The sequence below is a fragment of the Lepidothrix coronata genome, unplaced genomic scaffold (assembly GCF_001604755.1).
Source record: "Lepidothrix coronata isolate B3197 unplaced genomic scaffold, Lepidothrix_coronata-1.0 Scaffold207, whole genome shotgun sequence".
NCBI classification, from domain to species: Eukaryota; Metazoa; Chordata; class Aves; order Passeriformes; family Pipridae; genus Lepidothrix; species Lepidothrix coronata.
Window position 1 is genome coordinate 127,054 of NW_016690387.1, and position 18,882 is coordinate 145,935.

The following is an 18,882-nucleotide window of genomic DNA, read 5'->3' on the forward strand; positions in this document are numbered from 1 at the left end:
ATCAGATAGGAAGACTAACAGAGGTACTTGAAACACCTCAAGTTGTTGGTGCAATCTTAATAATTTTTAGCTTCAATTTATTCCCATATTTTTACTGTTTTTTTTGGTAGTGTACAGTTTCAAAAGCACAGTGTGAAATTCAAAAAACTGCACTAAATATTGTGTCAAAGAGGAGTCAAAGAAAAGAAAATTATTCTGATAATCAGTCATTTTTATGTCAGTAAAAATGGATTATGCTCCCAGACTGATGATACATGAAACATGTCCCTTTTATGCAATTTTAAGTGCTATAAAGCTTCATAGATAAATCAGAAAAATAACTCCTGATGAGTTTACCTGAGAAATAAGTTATTAAGCTAAGTAGTTCTCTTGAAAGGATATTCTAGCCTTTCATCTAGCTACTTGAACATCATACAAAATAGATATTACTAACCTATGCCTTAATAAGACAAGCCAAATGTGAGTTTTAGAGATGGTTACAAATAAGTGCTTTTGTGGTTAAAACAGATTTTGGATAGTAGTCAAAAATTTATTACTCAGTGCTCATAGTATCTAATTCAGCGAACAATTCTAACTTCAATTTTCTTCCCTTACTTTATATAATGCATATTAAATCTGACATCCTAATCCAAAGACTAATCCAGCTAATTTCTCCTAGTGCCATTGTGGCTGTACAGGAGAATCATGCAGCCTTTTGTTTGCTTTCTAGTCCTGGGAACCCGGAATTTCCCTCTGCAGACAAGAAGGGGTAGCTGGTACTGCTGTCTTCTGTTAGCTCACCATATCTTAACTGGGGACAAACCCTCAGAGGTAGGATTTACTTTTGGGCTGCATTTACTTGTGATGTCAAAATACTATCTCTGTGTTATGAGGAGGTACTGTTAGCACCAGCCAGCCTATAAGACATCTCATGAGTCACTGGGGCCAGACTAAGTTGTTTTTGTGATGGAGGTTCACATTAGATGTCCTTAACTGAAACACATCCTTAGGAGATTTATGGGCAATAGTCTCTAGTTTGCAGACTTTAATTGATGGCCAAGGTGCTGAGTCCTGACAAAATTGGTAGCAGGTCTAAGCACGTGCACCAGCAGAAGGAGTTTAATCTATCTCCTTTTCTTACCTGCTTTAATGTATGGGGTTTTTTTGGTAGTTTGTGACTATAGTTTTTGGAATTGTTGTCTATAACCCAACAAAGTAATTAGAAGGATCAAGATGCCTAAAAGATGGACATTCTAATGTATAACTTGTTAGTCCCTAACTCCACTTTACATTCACATTTTCCAGTTAATAATACTTTATAATGACAAAAAGACCTGAAATAACCTTTTCTATTTGAGTAGTAACAGAGCATTTTCAGAAACTGAAAGTCAAGGAGGTATATTTTTCCAGAATAACTACCTGTATGGCTAATTTAGCTGTTCAATTAAGCAGCCCATGTCTGGAAATTGAGCTCTGTGTTGTAGTTAATCATCCTTAAAGAGAGAAACAATCTTTTGTCAATTAGAATACTGAAAGACCCAGTGCATTCTAATAACTACTTTCTCTCCATAGCCCTGCATAGCTAAGTGCTGCTCATTCTTAGTTTATAAATTAGGACCAGTGTGCATGAACGTTAACAAACCTATAGCAAACACTTCTCACTTATGTCAAATGTCTACACCTTACAAATGAAGTCTGGATCTGCATAATAAGGCAAATCGAAATTATAATAAGGTCTCACACCTATATTCATGCATAATTAAGAGAGGAAGTTATAATGGAGAGCCTTCTTCTTAACAGAATTTGCAAATATGTTGTGATTAGTCTTTATTAACTTTACTAGCAAGAGGTGTTCCTTTCTTTACTTTGTTTTGTTGGGGTTTTTTTAGCTTTGCCTCTGGCCTCAGAATATTTGAGCTGAGCATGGCTGCTTCTCGTAAGGTGAAACGGAGTCTGTCTCATTGCTCATCCTTACAAACTTCCCATGGGATACAAGAATCAGTGAGCAGAGTACAAGCCTTTCCTTCACTGACAATTTTGTAGGCCTGCATGTAAACTTGGACTGTACTTGAATGTGTGGAAGTTCGTAATCTTGCTTTTCATGATTTACCCTGTTTTACGACATAATTAAGAGAACTTATTGTAATCTGATTTTATCTAGTTAAAAATCAACTCATCTGTTGAATATTGGTAATAAAAAAGGTGTGACTGTTACATTTTAGCAGGAAAAATGGAAAGCAATCTCTGTTTCAAACTTATTGAGCTCAGACAGCAATTTAAAGTGCAACTATGTTTTACTGTCTATAAAACTCTGCTTGAATTTAGCGCGGCTGCAGTTTTAATGCCATTCCATGAACATCTATTCCACTTCTAAAAACCTCTGAGACTGCAGTAGGTTTGATGTATCTGTCCACAAATCTTGTCTGTGGTAGGATTAAATAATTTGGCACTAACAGCCCTAAAGTGGGTAATTGCATGGTAACATCTGGGCCTGGTGCCTTATGTCTGTTTACCTGTGGTTGGACATGAAATGGAGATAAACACTTGCTCCTTTTCTGGCTCTGCAGTGAAGTGTGAGCCTCCCCAGTGCCAGAATGCCTTGGGCCATGCTAACAACCAAGTGGGGTCTCAGCAAGTGATTAACGGACAGAAATCACACAGCACCTGTTACTGACCAAAATACACTAAACCCACTGGGACAGAAGACTTACTTATACCCAGCAGCTGCATAATTGCACATGCAGAAATCTTCAGGGAGCTAAGTACAAAGAGATATGAGAACTCCAGCCCTCACCCACTTTGGGACATCATAAAATAACTTGGGCAGAACAAGAGGGAGTAATTTAATGGTATTACTTATCTTTTTACTTGAATCTGGACTGACTAAGCTGATTTGGGCTGACCAGTCGAAACAGGTATCACAATTCTGAATCTAGAGTCACTTTACATGAATCTCATTCACTGTGTTAAGGTAAAAAGCAGAGAAATTAATCTCTCAGATTTACTTATTCTATACATGAACTGGCCAGGTTCTACTGTTACCTCAAACAAAAGCTTTCTGTTGCCCTTTGCACAGAGGAACTAGATTTTTTCTTGTTTCATGACTAAAATAAAATCTGAAAAAAAAATGAAAGCAAGGATTGTGCAATGAAAATAGAATTTATATTCTCTTCTTTTCAGCTGCACTTTTAAATACAAAATAAAACACAATATCCCTAAAATTTTATATGCAGCATATAAATAACCTGTGTTCTGGTACAAACAGTATAAACATCTGATTTGCAGCAAGGAAGGACTACCCAGAAATGGATCTTAACTGAGCTAAAATGATTATGCTTTGCTCCGTTCATTGATTAACAAGGTTTCTGCCTCACTGGATATCCAAAGCTCACATAGAAAATGCAACATTTCTTTAATGAATATGATCTTTGTACAAGTATCAGCTGGAACGGTACCATAAAACCAGACCCTGGAGAAAGAAAATCACTGAATGCCTGAGTCACTGATTTGAGACACATTGAATGTATTTGGACACATTAACTGCACTGAAGACTGAGAATTTCTGGTATACCCTTAGTTTAATATGTCAAGTAATTGTACCCATTCCTTGCCAGATTAAGCATTGCAGAGGATACCACCATTGCAGAGGTTATCACATATTAATAGCAACTTAATATTGAACTTGGGAACTTACTCAACATAATAAGTGCCATAAATGGGATCATCAATTTTCTCCCAGCCATATGGAAGCTCTGAAAAACAAAGAGTTATCTCTCTCAGTAAATACAGTACAGAATGCTAAGATTTCTAATAACAAAATTGTGGATCTTTGCTAGGTATTGAGGGAAATAACTTGATAGAGAAATTAGATACAGTGACCAAAGCAAATGCCAAATCTTGAACACACCCCATGGCAGCCACAAGTAGTAGTAACTTGAAAATTGGTATGCAAACACAGATATAAGTCTCTAGAACAGCACATTTTAGTTGAGCTCCTTTATTGTTCAAGCAGTTGTGCCAGCCAACAACTGTAGCACATCTTGTGTGACATCACTCCCAGAGAAAGTGAGGGCATTCAATTTTCCCAAATATCTACACCCACAAAAAATACTTTGCTTTTTGAGATTTTTTCCTAGGAATACTGGAAAAGTTGGTCTAGAAGGAACTAAAAGAGTTTTCCTCCTGCCATGTAAATACAGTAAGTATACTGAAATGTTCCCAAGAAGTTGGTAATATTCATCTTACTGTGATGGCAATTCCACAGCCTCCAAAGGCATCCTGTTCCAAAGCTTAGTTATATATCAGGGACATAGGAGCACATAGCAGTATGTTATAGTGTCCTCTGGACATAAAGCTAACTATGTTTTGCAGAAACAGAGATCCCTAAAACAGTCTGGTATGAATGACTAAAGCTTAAGTATTAATGTAATGATCCTGAAAATTAATCTGTGTTCATGCATAAGCAAACTGTCACATATATATTTATGTACATCCATACATATTATATTATCACTCACACTGAATGCTTAAACCATTATTATACTGCCAACAGAACTTCATCTTGTGTTTAAAAGGTAGCAGACAGATGCAACAAGTATCTCAGTTGACATGAACAGAATAAAAACCTCAGTGCCAGATGTGATGATTCTGTTGGAGGAGACTCACAAAAGGATGTGTATTCCCACCGTGGACAGGTATTGATTTCTGTGCAGTTGAAGACTATGGCACAATGTATGGCAAATGGTATTGAGATTCTCTAAGAAAATTTGGTTCTGGAATTCTCTATCTCAGATTTTTTTTTCTTTTTATACTCAGTTGCTCTTTTAAAGTAACTGTTTGGAGACACTGACTACTGAACTAGACAGAACAGAACTGATGTAGATCATACTGAACAGTCATTAAACTGGTCATAAGGAAGTACTTCTGGATGACTTGAGCATTTTTTCTTTACACTGTGTCATGGTTTGAGATAGCCTCAAAATCCAATCCCCTAGTCTAAGCCCCCTCCCACATCTCAACCTAATGTGAGATGGGTTTTTCCAGACAAAACACACCAGACTCAGAATGGGGGAAAGGGAATATATTACAATGACTGTACAGATAAATACCATATCACATTATACACATGATCACAACATCTCAAACCATGACAGGAGACAATTCCATCTAGATGCAATAGAAATTTTGTATAGATCTTCCAGGACATATTAAGAACAGTTGTAGTGTATGCAAACATGTTCTTCTCACAGGAAGACAAGAATATTATTCCTTTGGGATAATTTCTGTCTTGCTGAAGTTAAACTTGTGTTAGTCACTTGGCTGGTGAAGGATAATATGATTTACTGGAGACAATATGATTTACTGGAGACCTTCCCTTTGCTTTTGCAATGATCTGTGTTCATATATTTGGCTGGAAGCAGGATTTATCTCTGAATTTGGCTTCTAGACCCAGCCTTATATAGAAATGCTCTCATCTGGCACACTTATTCATACAGTATGTCTCTTTATGGTTTTTTAATAAAGAACAAGCTTCCTGGAATTTTCTTTGTTGTCCTTAGGGTAGGAACAAAGGACTGATCCTGAGCTTTCTCCCATCATTTTTTTGCCCATGAAAGGCTCCTTTAATTGGGTTGATGCCTGGTATGTCAACTGGGACTATGGTCGCAATACTTTAATTTCCTTACACACAATAATTTTTAGAATTTTTTTTTTGGACATTGACCATTTTACTTGGGACACAAAGTTCATGAATAAGCTAATCTGAAGGAAAGTACTGGTTTAAATAAATTGAGAATTAATAGCAAGTGAGACGGTCCTGTTTTTTTCAGGTTTTCTACAGTAATGAACTATAGGACTGGCTAGTAAAGCAATGATTCTTGATTGCATTGTGTGTCAATGTTATTCATGGAAAGATGATCACTGTATCTGCAGCTGAAGTTGTGTCTCATTAAGAATCATTTGATGAATAGTACAGAAAAGCAGGAGAAACATCAGAAGTGAAATTTTTGTTAACTGGGAACAGCAACTCATCAACATGGTCCACTTTTGTAATTCCTTTGAAAAGGATATACATCTAAGCAAACTTAACCATTACTTAAACATTTCCTCCAGGTATATTCCACTCCTCTTGATGTGTTTTGGGACTCTACCAGCATCTGCCATTACTTCACCATACTTCCTTTCCTCACTTTCACACAGTCTGTGCGCTGGACTTCCTTTTCTTATGGATGAAGTGAGATAGACAGCCTTTTTTTGAAGACTGTCAGTTCTTCTCTCTGGATTTGTCAGTGGAGGTTTACAGACCTGTTTCCACATTAGTCAGACTGTGCCACTTGGCCCATCCTCTGCCTGATGTGAGAGTCAGTCTTGCCAGCAGTGTGCTGCTACTATTAAGACACAGATATGTCTCATTCCTCTCTGGCTGTGCTGTTTGCCTTCCAGCCCACAAATTCCAATTCAAGGAACAGCTGAGAACCCTGATACATCCTGCACTGGATATGTGGCCTGCAGGAGAGCATGAGTGTGGACTGCCGCAGGCCAAGGATTGTGTGCTGCCTATATCTCTTCTTTCTCAGGAGTTTCACCAACCATCAGCTATTATAGGAAAGGTGGATGTCAACTTTTCCTTTTTGGCAGACTCATATTGGTCAAAGTAGAGGTCTTAGCACCACGTGAGCAGAACTTATGGGGCCTGTGCTACATGGCTGCTTCATACTTAGATATCTATAGCTACTTAAGAGCAAAGCAGTTGGATACACTTTTGTGGTTTGCTCATTTTCTCTTTAGTGCCTAAATTTCACCTAAACTACCCTTTCAGGGCTCTTTCAGGAAAGTCATTGTGGCCTCCAAGTTTGACCCTGGTCTTGGGTCAGCATTTACTNGAGCCTTCGGGGGATTTCCTTGTAGATCTTCACTCCTCTTGGGTTAGAACATTGAAGGCAGCTTTCAGTTCAGTTGTGATCATGTGTATAATGTGATATGGTATTTATTGTACAGTCATTGTAATATATTCCCTTTCCCCATTCTGAGTCTGGTGTGTTTTGTCTGGAAAAACCCTTCTCACATTAGGTTTAGATGTGGGAGGGGGCTTAGACTAGGGGATTGGATTTTGAGGCTATCTCAAACCATGACACACTGACAATGTGAATAGACAATTACTGACATGCTCAAAGAGGTAAATGGGAAAGCAAAGACTGACTGACAAAAGGGAGATTAAAGAGTTAAAAGAAGTAACAATCTCTGCTTGTTACTTCTTCCTTAAATGCATTTGTAATAGCTGATCCTTTCTAGAGTGAACCTGCTTGGACTGCTGTGGTATTCATGCCACATTGCCCTCAGAGGATGTTTCTGCACCCTATTCCAATCCTGCAATGAAGGATTTAACCTTCTGCCAACTGGCAGATGAGGAACTCCACGTCTCTATGCCCCTGTCTCTCTTGTACTGAGAGCTCTGGGAGCCAGCACTCCAGCTGTGTCTCACCAGCGCTGAGTAGAGGATCATTTCCCTTGATCTGCTGGTCCTTCTCTGCCAACTGCAGCCCAGGAGGCTGCAGTCCTGCTTTGATGCAGGGGCATGTCACTGGCTTATTGTCAAGACACTAAGCATTAGAAAGCCCTAGCGATGCTCTTCCCAGATCTGGTCAGAACTTGAGTAAAAACTATAGGTGTTCGACCCTACAATGGTTCCCACAAAGCCCTGTATATCTTGGGACAAGACTGTAATATAATCCATAAATATTCAAAAATAAAGAACCTGATGCACAAATCCTGTATTGCCCCTGCTGTAAGTTTCATTGCCAAAGCATGCATGATAAATAAGGCAAAAATCTGCTAGGAAAAATCATGTTTTAACCAAACCCTATAATATAGGATGAATATAAAGTAACAGTTTAAATACTATTAGTACATTTTATTTTCATGTAACCTTTATTTTCAGGTAACCTAATTAACGTAATGTTGCTTTCATATGCCCATCTAATATTAAGTTTCCTTAGAGAGAAGTGAGGCAAGTATTGGTAAAATCTGTACATAAAAATACACACAAACAAAGATGTACCCCCCCACACACGTGTGCATAGACCCCTCTCCCAAAATGTATTAGTAGATATAGTTTTTTCCAATTATGAAATAAAAACCCCCATGTTTTGCCCAAATTTTAAAGTAGGTATTTTTCTGTAAATATATACACTTTAAAGTATATAGATGCAGATGACATATTTTATTTTACATATTTATGAAAATCTGAAATAACTTGAGGATTCACTATTAACCTATTGGCCTATTCTTTCCTAAAGTAATACATAAATGTTTTATAAACTGGCACAACTATTGAGAAGGCAAAAGAAAAATTCCATTTTCTAGTGTAAAAGCCTGTAAAAATTTAATGACTTGGACAAATTACAGAGGACCCGCTTCTGTGATTCTGTGATTGAACCACTGATTATGTAACATCATAAGATAGTCATGGGTTTAGGAGAAAAATAAGATCACCTTCATGTACCATAATAAACCCCATGTAAGGCTACGCTCTAATTTTATTTTTCCATTTATGATGCAGTCTATAAGCAATGCTTAATTAAAATTCTGTGTTGACCAGTAAAACAGAATTGCTAGAGCACAAACCCCAGGCTGGTGCCTGTCAAGCACGGAAGATAAGGTTAGTGGAGTGTAGTTTACTACAGAGGTTCTATAAGAAGAATATTATGCTACATTAGCTTTCAGGAGCACTGTGATTATTTTTCATTACATTAAATAGTGGCATCTATTCCATTTTTCACTATTGAAATGAAAGATTACAGGACAGAAACACTTTAGTGCTTCATAAAACAGGAAGCTAAGCGTTTGCCAAATTAGGGATGAAGGCATTACAGTTTCCCTTTTTGATTTCACTGTGCCCAGGGATGATCATTAGGGATGCAAGTGAATAGTAAACATTTGTAAAAGAGAATTGTTATAAAACACTAGTGAAGGAGATTACTGATGGCCACCACGATTTAAACTGGGAAGGGAGCTATATCTTACAGCTGATACTCATTTTGTAGCACTACTATGCTCGTTCATGTACAATTTTTGCAAGTACTGGTTTCATGAATACTGTGATATAATATGAAGTCTTCATCTTCATGAGCTCAACACTTCTACCGTTCACGTATTTCAAGTCTGTTGACTCCTAGAGGCTTTCTCCATACAGAAGGAAAAAAATTAAAAATCTACCTTCCCCAATCTTCAGTAACTGTACTAGGTCCTCCTATCATCTAGTGCAGGGCCTGTTCAGGAATATTTACAATAAATATTTACAAATAATTTGTAAATATTTACAAAATCACCATTTAAAAATCAGTAATAGTTTTTGCAGTGGTTGCAATGCTGACACCGCGACTGGATGTAAAGGTGCTGGATAATCTGTATAGTATGTTTATATCCTCCAGTTTTCACATTTCATGTTTTATTCCTTAGTAGAAAAGCAACATCTAGCCAAAGCCAAGCAATAAAAAAAAAAAAGACCAAAGAGGTTCTGCTTATACTAAGACACTTTTCTCAGTAACCACCTGGGTAAGCTTTTAATTCAGAAGGAGCTGCACTTCTAAAAGTTAAATCCCCAATGGTAATGAAAGCCTTCGTATTTTCAAGGAAAGAAAGAAAGGAAAGAAAGGAAGGGAAAAAAGGGAGAAAAGAAAGAAAGGGATTAAAAAGCAAGAAAGGAAGAGAAAAAAAGAAAACGAAAGAAAGAAAGAAAGAAAAGGAAAGACTAATATGAGGTCACTTTAATAATCAATTGTAGTGCCTTCTCATCACAGACTGCTTATGCTAATGGTCCAGATGCTCTTATTCTGCCTTCTGAAAGCTGTTGCATTTCAGAATGATTTTTGATGGTGCCACTTAACATTCTCTGGGGACAGAGGAAGGAGTACATTTTGGATCTCAATGTGCCAAGATGAAAAAACACATTACGAACCCCAAAGATTAATTTTTTTGAAGTTTATCGTGTACTAACTGTGTTAAAGGGAGTCATAAAAACCTCTCAAGTTTTCAGAACAACAGCCAGCATTGTGTCATTACCTGATTGACAGGCTAGAAAGAAAGATTAGAGCATATTTTTTTGACTCAGCTGCAATGAAAATATTTGTATAGTACAAAAGAATATAGCATGAGAGAGAAAAAAAATATAATGCCTACTGTTACTTAAAATGTTATCAGTAAGGATGTGGAAGGTGTGGAAGTCAGCATGAGTTTGGTTCACCTGCCTTGTTAACACCCAGGCACAGGTGAGAAATCCTTTTCTAACCTATATATTAGACTTTTCAGAAAAATACTATCTTTTCACTCAACAGCCTGTGTTTGTTTTATCTCTTGCTTTCTCCCTTATCTTTTCTGTCTCCCTGTTTCAAACTCAGCTTTGCCTTTTCAAGTCAGTTACCTACTACAGAGGGTACCAAAAGAGCTGGGTTAAAAGTCAGAAAACACCATGCAGCTCCATAATACAATGCAGTGTCACACTCTTCCAGTTTCTCTAGGAGATACAGTCTTTGCAAATATTTATCTGTAGGTCTAAACTGGTGTTCCTCACTACACAGCTTACACAAAAAAACACATTGCCTGTAATACCTGAGGCATAGCACACAGATTCTCAGGGAGTGGATGCTGCTCCTGGCATGCTGTGCTGCTCCCTCAGGAGCTGAAGGTTGGAGATGTCTGGTTTGAATACTTCTATTAGTGCATGCCCACATTGCCCAGATGATACATGAAGCACATTGTAGTTGTGCTGCGACTCCTGAATACTCTCATACAGGAAAAAGAGGATAACACTGCTCACTTAAAATCAAGACTTAACCTACTACCCACATACCTGTGTGAATTCTCTCAGGTCACCTATCTGCATACCATCTGGGAGCTCCAAAAACAGCACAAAAATCGACAGGTATATACTATGGTAACATTCTTTATACTACCTCAACAGGTTCTTCAACTCAGCCCTGTTTCAGATGTCACTGCCTGAGCTGGCAAATGCAGTTACTAACACGGACTTCTCTATGCCAGCATACAAATCCAAAGCTGTGAAAGAAAAAAATTAGATAAAAAAAATTGGAAGTTTAATTGTTCACTACCTCAGTGAAAATAACTAAACAGGCAGGATGGACAATTCCACCTCAACAGCAAGAAACAAATTCACTATTCCTATCAGAGAAAACTTAGGGAATGTACCACCTCCAATCAAGCCATAAAAGCTCTATTTCAATTAAACTCATGTTCTCCAACTGCCATTCTCATACCAGCAAATTTTAGAGTCATGACTGTTTATGTTCTGTTTGTAATCACAAAGCATTCATGCACGATTTATTCTCACAAATAAAATGTCATTATGCAAAATTTCTACTTACACAATGGAAACAAATGTCTAAGTAACACTCGCATCTGATAAATACATATTCTTCCTTCTGTGCAGCTTATTCTGACATGCTACATCCTTAATTGTGCAGAATGTAGATTACTAAATATTACTATTGATTCAATGATATTTTTCCCAGCATTGTTACCAAGTGAAATATTGCCAATAGTAGGGATATTTTTTAACATTAGGTGTACTTGATCCCTCTGACATGCAGAACTGTATAACTTCTAATCAAGATTTGCATTAATACAGTAAAAAATTATCAACTGAATGACTGGGTTTTAACTATCAAAAAAAGAGTCCATAAAGGGCTTGTTAGCTATTAATTAAAAAAAAATAAAAAATACTAACAATAATAAGTGGGAAAATAACTTATACAATAACTTATATAATAACTTATCTAGATTACTGTAGGCAGTGTCTGAGATGTTTTTCTTAATAAAGGCTTAATAAGGAACTTAATTTTCAACAGTTTAGTGGGCAATAGCTGAAGCTGGTTAAGAGTACTCTCCATGAACCTTTCCAAGAGAAAGCTAAGAGTTTCTGTTAAAAGATTCCAAACAAAATACAAAATCCTGTTTTTCATGTGTTTATAAAGAATAGATTTAAGGAAAGCAGAAATACTGAAAAAATATTATTAAAACTTAAATTTTTTTTTCATTAAATCTTGTTATCCTTTTGTCTTGTTCTCTGTCTTTACTCCTTCATTATTTGTGCTGGGTATTTGGTTTGTATTACAGAACTTTTGGGGAGAAGGCAGCTTAAACCAGCTCCTTGTTGATTTCCCAGTTCCCACTAAAGAGACTGGTGTTTTGCTAGGGAAGGAGAGACCACTAGGAAAGGCTGAAAAATCTCACCTTTTAGCTACAAGTTCTTGCTCAAGAGACTGGATATGAATGCAGCCAGTCTCCCCTGGAAACAGCAGTGTGCCTTAGCTTCCAAGAATAGCTTGAGGTAATTTCTGAATTCTGTGTTAAATTACACATTATCTCATTTCTAATATAACAAGAGGTACATATAAACAGAGTCACTGCAACTCTTATCCTCACAGCTCACAACTTTAAACTACCTAATGTGGGCACTGTTAGGAATTAAGTCACTTCAGAATGAAGCTTTGTGCAGAATGTGAACTTTTTATAGAAGCCCAACACATGCCCTGGTGGCTGCACACCCACGTGCTGAGGAGCTGTGGTGGCACTGCTGCTTGGTTCAAAGTTCATACATGCACAGAAAAGGGACCATCACCAGCACATTCATTTTACCAGCAGAAAAGGAGCCCCGAGTACATCAACTGCATCCTGTGTTATCAATTTGTATTCTTGAAGTTCAACAGATTTGCTTCGTGCCACGTACAGCTCCACCATGGAAGATTCTGCCTTTGAAACTGATTTTATCAACACAGCTGTTTTAAGCTATATTCTTTCGACTTTGAAAAAAAAAAAAGCAGACTGAAAAGAACCACTCTTTTTGATCTTTTGTATGTTCAAATCTTTCAGTGCTTGTATCTCATTACTGACTGTATCAATTCAGCCTTGTTACAAACCAGTGTTTTCTATCTAATAAATGCCTGATCTCATGATGTTAGTCTTTTCTTCCATTTGCTTTTCAGTCTCTTCATTTATTTATACTATTTCCTTTGCTATTAAATGTCTAACAGCATACCCTGTGAATTTATGGAGTTACTGAATTTACTGTTATAAAATCTAAAACCTTCTATTTGGCTACTGACCTAAAAAGACCCATATAAAAGTATGTAGCTGGTAACAGTGTAGGCTAGACCTTATGGGAGGCTGCTAGGTATTCTGTTACCAGTATCTCAAATTCATATATTTGCTTCAACAACTTTAGTTAGCTGTTCACCTCTTAACCTCTTGTATAAACAATAAAAAAAGTCCATTACCCTGTAACAAACCCAAATGACACCTTTCAATGCTATTTTCAGTGCCACACTTTACTAAGGGGGAAACAGGAATACCCTCAGCCTTTCCTCACAGGGCAAGTACCCCTGCCCCTGCCCATCTCAGTGGCCCTCTGCTGAACTCACTCCTGTGTATCACTGGGGTCTGAATATTACAGATGCAGTCTAACAAGTCAGTTCCCAGCCTGTACTGTCGCAAGACTTTTTTCCTGCCCAGGTGTAGAACTCTGCATTTGTCCTTGTTGAATTTCACACGGTTTCTGCTGGCCCAGTCCTCCAGCCTGGTGAGGTTCCAGTGGCAGCTCTGCCCTTGACCACGTTGACTGGTCCCTGTGGGGTCATCTGCAAAGCTGACTGCTGCCTCCCTCTGTACACAGAGATGTCAAATAGGACATATTCATCTATAAACCACTTCAGTACTCCTCTTCCATAGGCCATCAGGTGTAGCATGGCCCATTAGCCACCACCCTCTAAGCCTCAACACTCAACCAGGTTTTACCTGCACAGTTTTCCATCTCTCTGGATTTTTAATATCTTAAATGTGATACACAAAATATTGTGTCCTTGACTTGAGTAAGTCAAGGAAAATGTCATCCACTTCTTTTATTTCTTCCACATTTTAGCATAGCAAACAAGCTGGTTTGGCATGATTTGCACTGGGTCAATCCACACTAGCTGTTCTTAGTGCATTGGATATGGCTGGGATGGAGTTACCTGTACCCACAGCAGTGGTTGTAGTGCTGTGCTTTGCACCAGGAGCTAGAAAGGTGTTGATAACACACCAATGTTTTGGCTACTGCTGAGCTATGCTGGCACCCCAACATTCCCATCTCAGCAGTTTGCTGGGTTTGGGCAAGATCTTGAGAAGAGGCATAGCCAGGACAGCTCACCCAAGCTGACAAAAGGGATATTCCATACCATATGATGTCTGCTCAGTAATAAAAGCTAAGAGAATGAGGAGAAGAAGAGCATTAATTATTTGTGACATTTGTCTTCCAGAGCAATTGCTGTGTGTGCTGAAGCCCTGCTTTCTGGGAAGCAGCTGGACATCACTTGCTGGTGGGAGGTAGAGAAAAAAGTCTTTTCCTTTGCTTCCACATGACCAGTGCTTTTGCCTCTATCTTGACCTACAATTTTTTTCCCCATCTAATTTTCTCCCCTTCATCCAGCTGAAAAGGGAAGTGGTGGGCACTAGTATCCAACCCACCACACTCAGTCACCACCCTCTCCTTGAGATGTCCAGGAATGTGTTCTCAGAGGACTCCATGTATCATCAATGACACATTGTCAGGGTCTGATGCTTGCCAATGTTCTGAGCTCCTCTGCCACAGCATCTTGAACTTCACTATTTCATGGCCACTGTAACCAAAGCTGCCATTAATTATCACATCTCCTGCTAGTTGTCCTAGTTAGAGCAGCCAGGACTAGTTCATCACTGTGTGGGTGTAACCCAAACTGTGTATTCTACACCCTCCATGTAATTTCCCAGGAACTGCTAACAATAGACGACTTGCAGCAGCTGCCCAGAGCACACCTGACCCCTCAGGTTATAGTTATGGGTGATGTTAACCCCCCGTCTGGAAGTCATTAGCACTTCCACACCCAGCCTGAGGGGTCATGTCTGCTAACGGGCCACCGAGGATTCCAAAACTATCTCATGACTCACAACCACCCATTGAGGAACTCCCCACCCTGGGGGAGGTACTGGGCATTCCCATTTGAACCTGAGTGCATATAATCTTGGGATCCTGGGACTTCTGGCCCCATTCGTTGGATCCAGAGGAGGACCAGAACCTCAACGGGACTGCTACCACCACTTTTGACCAGACTGTGATCACCACCCCGAGACCAGCACTCTCACCTACAGGTTTTCCCTCTCCTTTTACTTTGGACTCAGGGGGACCATGTGGGGCTCAGCACAGGGGCCAATGAACACCACTCTGTTTGTGCCCCAGGGTGCTGAGTTATACATCTGGGTCTCCTGGGTTAAAACCAATTGTTTGTCCATATAATTGTATTTATTGTATTATTTTTATTAAATTGTAACTCTGACTTATAATCTCTTTTGAGTTGGGTTGATTTCTCTTGCCAGTTTACCTTTAAACAAGCACATTAATTCATAACAGGTCCAGCTGTGCATCAGTCCTCATTGGCTCATCTGGTACCTGTAACAAGAGCTTATTCCCCAAAACTGTCAGAAATCTTGTCGCCTGCTTGTCTTCTGCCTTGCTGCCCCTCTAGCAGATGTCAGAGAGGTTAAAGTCTCCCATGAAAGGCAGAATCTGTGATCAGAGACTTCCTTCACCCTGATCAGGGGATCTGTAACAACAACTCACCATGGTCTTCTTTACTGTCCTCTCCTCTGAGCCTGCCCCACAGACTCTCCATGAGCCAGCTGTCCCTCCCACTGGAGACCTCCATACAGCCAAGCTGTTCCTCTGCACAGAGGAAAACTAATTCCTCATCTCCTCTAACCATCTTTCCTGGTCAAACAGGTTATTTTGCAGTGTTTCTGAATGATTTTTTAAATAACAACACTGAGCTTTAATTAAAATTTCAATCAACATTAGAAAGCATTTGTTTCATGACTGCCTTTTTCTCACTGGGCCTTGGGAGTTCCAAGTCAATGTTTCAAAGTAAAGCACATAGAATAATGCTTTCTGTTTTTCTTTATTTTTTTTTCTCCTTCCTTGTTATTACACCAAATGGCAATTACTTGATTTTATTTGACAGGTCAGTGAGGTAAATGGAGAGACATATTATAAAAAGAGACAGAAATACATAGTATTTGTAGTGGTAATGGAAAAAAAATAACCAAGAACTACTTTGTATGCTTACAATGAATTGATTATCTGTGGGTGGTCCACAAATAAAAAGCTATCCTGTCCAGACTTTTAAATTGTGAAGGTACATTACTTATTTGTGATGCGCTGCAATTGCCTCAGAGTCATCAGATACTGACCTCGGATGGAAATCTGAGAGCAGATTAAATTCACTAGTGCTCTGATCAAGTACAATGTATCTTACATTTCTCCATTTTATCTCCAAGTGGCCAATGAAGTTGTATACAATCAGATAGAAGAATCCTCCTCAGTGTTCTTTCTATCTGATCTGTTTCCATGACTACTATGCTTTTTAATAATATGTTTTTACAGTTCTGAACTTAGCTGGATACATGTATAATGCAGATACAGTAGTTGTTTAAATAGTATTTGATGAAATAGATAAATGAATACAATTGATGAGAAAGATTACATAGCACTTCGGAAAATTCATGTTAACACTGTATTTGCTGAAGCAGAATTTCTTGATTTATACTAGTGAAATAAGATTTGTGTCTGGTTTTGTCCTCAGTGGCTTCATTGCCTTGTCAAGGGTGAGAACTTTAAATGTCCCATCTTTTATTACTTTTTGCTTTGTTGCACAATAGATAAAAAGTTGCTTTGGTTGCATGTAACTGCTTTCTGAAAATTCTTGTCATAACTTATTCATCATTATGCATTAGTTAAATTTATGAGGACACTCCATACTTTAAACATTATGTTAAAAAATCCCTTGTCATTTGAATGACAAGGAAATATGTATGAATTCAGAAGCTTATTTTTCTTTATTTGAATTGTAATCTCATCTGCCAAAACTCACTCTCAGTATGGTTCTGTGACAACATTAGAAAGGAACTTTGCATGAGAAACAGGTGTGTGGTCCTTTGTTAATCCACCAGACAGCAGAATGTGTTTGCATTCATAAGGGCACTTTGCAATTGTGTCCGATTAATACACTGACTTGTGACAATGACAAACTAATCAGGTTTCTAAGTAACTTTTCCTTCAAGACTTTATGTGCTGCAATGTTATAAAAAGTGACAACACATGTATTTTGCACTCCCTTTACCCTCCTCTCTTCCTTCTCAGCGTAAAAGCTTCATAAGAGTGAATAAAATATCAACCCAAACACTAAAGAGGGGATTGAGAGGGTACTCTGTTAGAGAGATGGAGATGGAAATGGGACAGAGAAATGGAAAACAACAGTTAATTGTAGAAGAGAGTGTCTGTTCACTTTTCTCATCAATGTGCAGCAATGGATTATTTGCATGTCAGGGACTTCCAGTCATATGGCTGCCTTTATCATAAGCATCAACCCAGAGAGATAAGGCATCTGACTTTCACGATACTGATATATGCAATTTTGGAATCAGCAACTGATCTACAGCAGAAAGTAACCTTTTCCTCAGTGTATGCCCTTGCACTGGTATTATATAAATTAATTATTTAAATTAAATCAATTAATTTTGATTGCATTTGTGGTTAATAGTTGAAGGTAAGTCTCCAAATTGAAGCTGTACCAACTCAGTGGCATAATAAACAAATTTCAATTTGAATGCCTCTTCTCCTGTCAGTCTTTTAATTTCTGCTCTTTACTGTACTTCAGTCTCTTCAGCTCCTTAAATATCAAGGTCACTACAATTCCTTAAACAAAAGAGACCCTCCAAACTGCTTCCCCTACATCTTATCCCAAAAGATGTATGATCTACCACAAAGTTGCTGCAGAATAGACCCTACAAGAACACCAAACATAACAGCTGAACAGATCTCTCAGTGCAGTATCTCATTTCAGCCTAGCTTTGCCTGAATCTATTTTATGCCTTTCTAATTCTTCTGTAAACCAGCTTAAAAATAATCAACCAGAAGCATATAAAGACATGCCTTTTACAGACTGACCTTGTGATACTTGATTGAAATTTTTTGAGGATTTTTCCCTATAGCCCATGAGAATAATTCAGACAGAGTGATTAGTCTGGGTCACCTCAGCGTCAGCACACCCTGTTCAGAAAGCTCAGTAAGAAGGGCAGCAGCATGACCTTACTGACTAGAGCCTCAGTTATTTTAAAAAATACATGTATGAGGGCCTAAAGGAAAATATAAAAACTACTGTTTAACCAAAGCTGCTCCTAAATCAGCAGAGTGTATCAGACAAACTGCAGAAATTGCAAGAAGAAGAAATACTTTTTAAGATTGCTTTTGTTGTTGTCTGTAACTATACATAGTTGTGTAATAACCACGGAAAAGCAAATAAGCATAGAATAGAACAACTTTTAGTCGCTGGTTATATTTCTTTTCATTCATTTGCAGTCTCCATAAAACTTAATAAACAGTACTGGTCATCTGCAGATAGAACTCAGAGGATGAAAATTTTACTGAGACTTCTATATTGGACAGGTGTAGACACTATTATCTTTAAGTCAAGCAGAGCTGGAAGAGACTTGATTTTACATCTCTCTTGGTAGGCACTCTACTGCTATAGAAAGTTGTGCTGGGATTATTATCCACAGCTTTCAGATGCAGCAGAATGGGCTAAACTAAGTCTATTTGTAATTTATGATATATTCACTGTGTGCACTTATCAACGGCTATTTGTTTTTCCTGCATGAACTTTAATTATTTTGAGGAAAATGTTATATACCTACTGAACATGTGTGCTCAGTTCCTAAGTTTGCCTCTTGTGATGAACTGCACTCAGGACTTGTGGATTTAAACTAGCGTTTATTTTCTTCCTTGATATGTAATTAGGTGCTTGCATTTGACAGGCTTGGTTAACA

General features: G+C 38.1%; 1 protein-coding gene across 1 annotated transcript in view; it reads right to left on the bottom strand.

Moving 5' to 3' along the window:
• The window catches only part of LOC108506145 (membrane-associated guanylate kinase, WW and PDZ domain-containing protein 2), a 701,232-nt gene that overhangs the window by 125,817 nt on the left and 556,533 nt on the right, over positions 1 to 18,882 (bottom strand). The window contains exon 7 of the mRNA XM_017832824.1: positions 3,674 to 3,731. Coding sequence (XP_017688313.1) covers positions 3,674 to 3,731 — 58 coding nt within the window. The remainder of the gene's footprint in view (positions 1 to 3,673; positions 3,732 to 18,882) is intronic.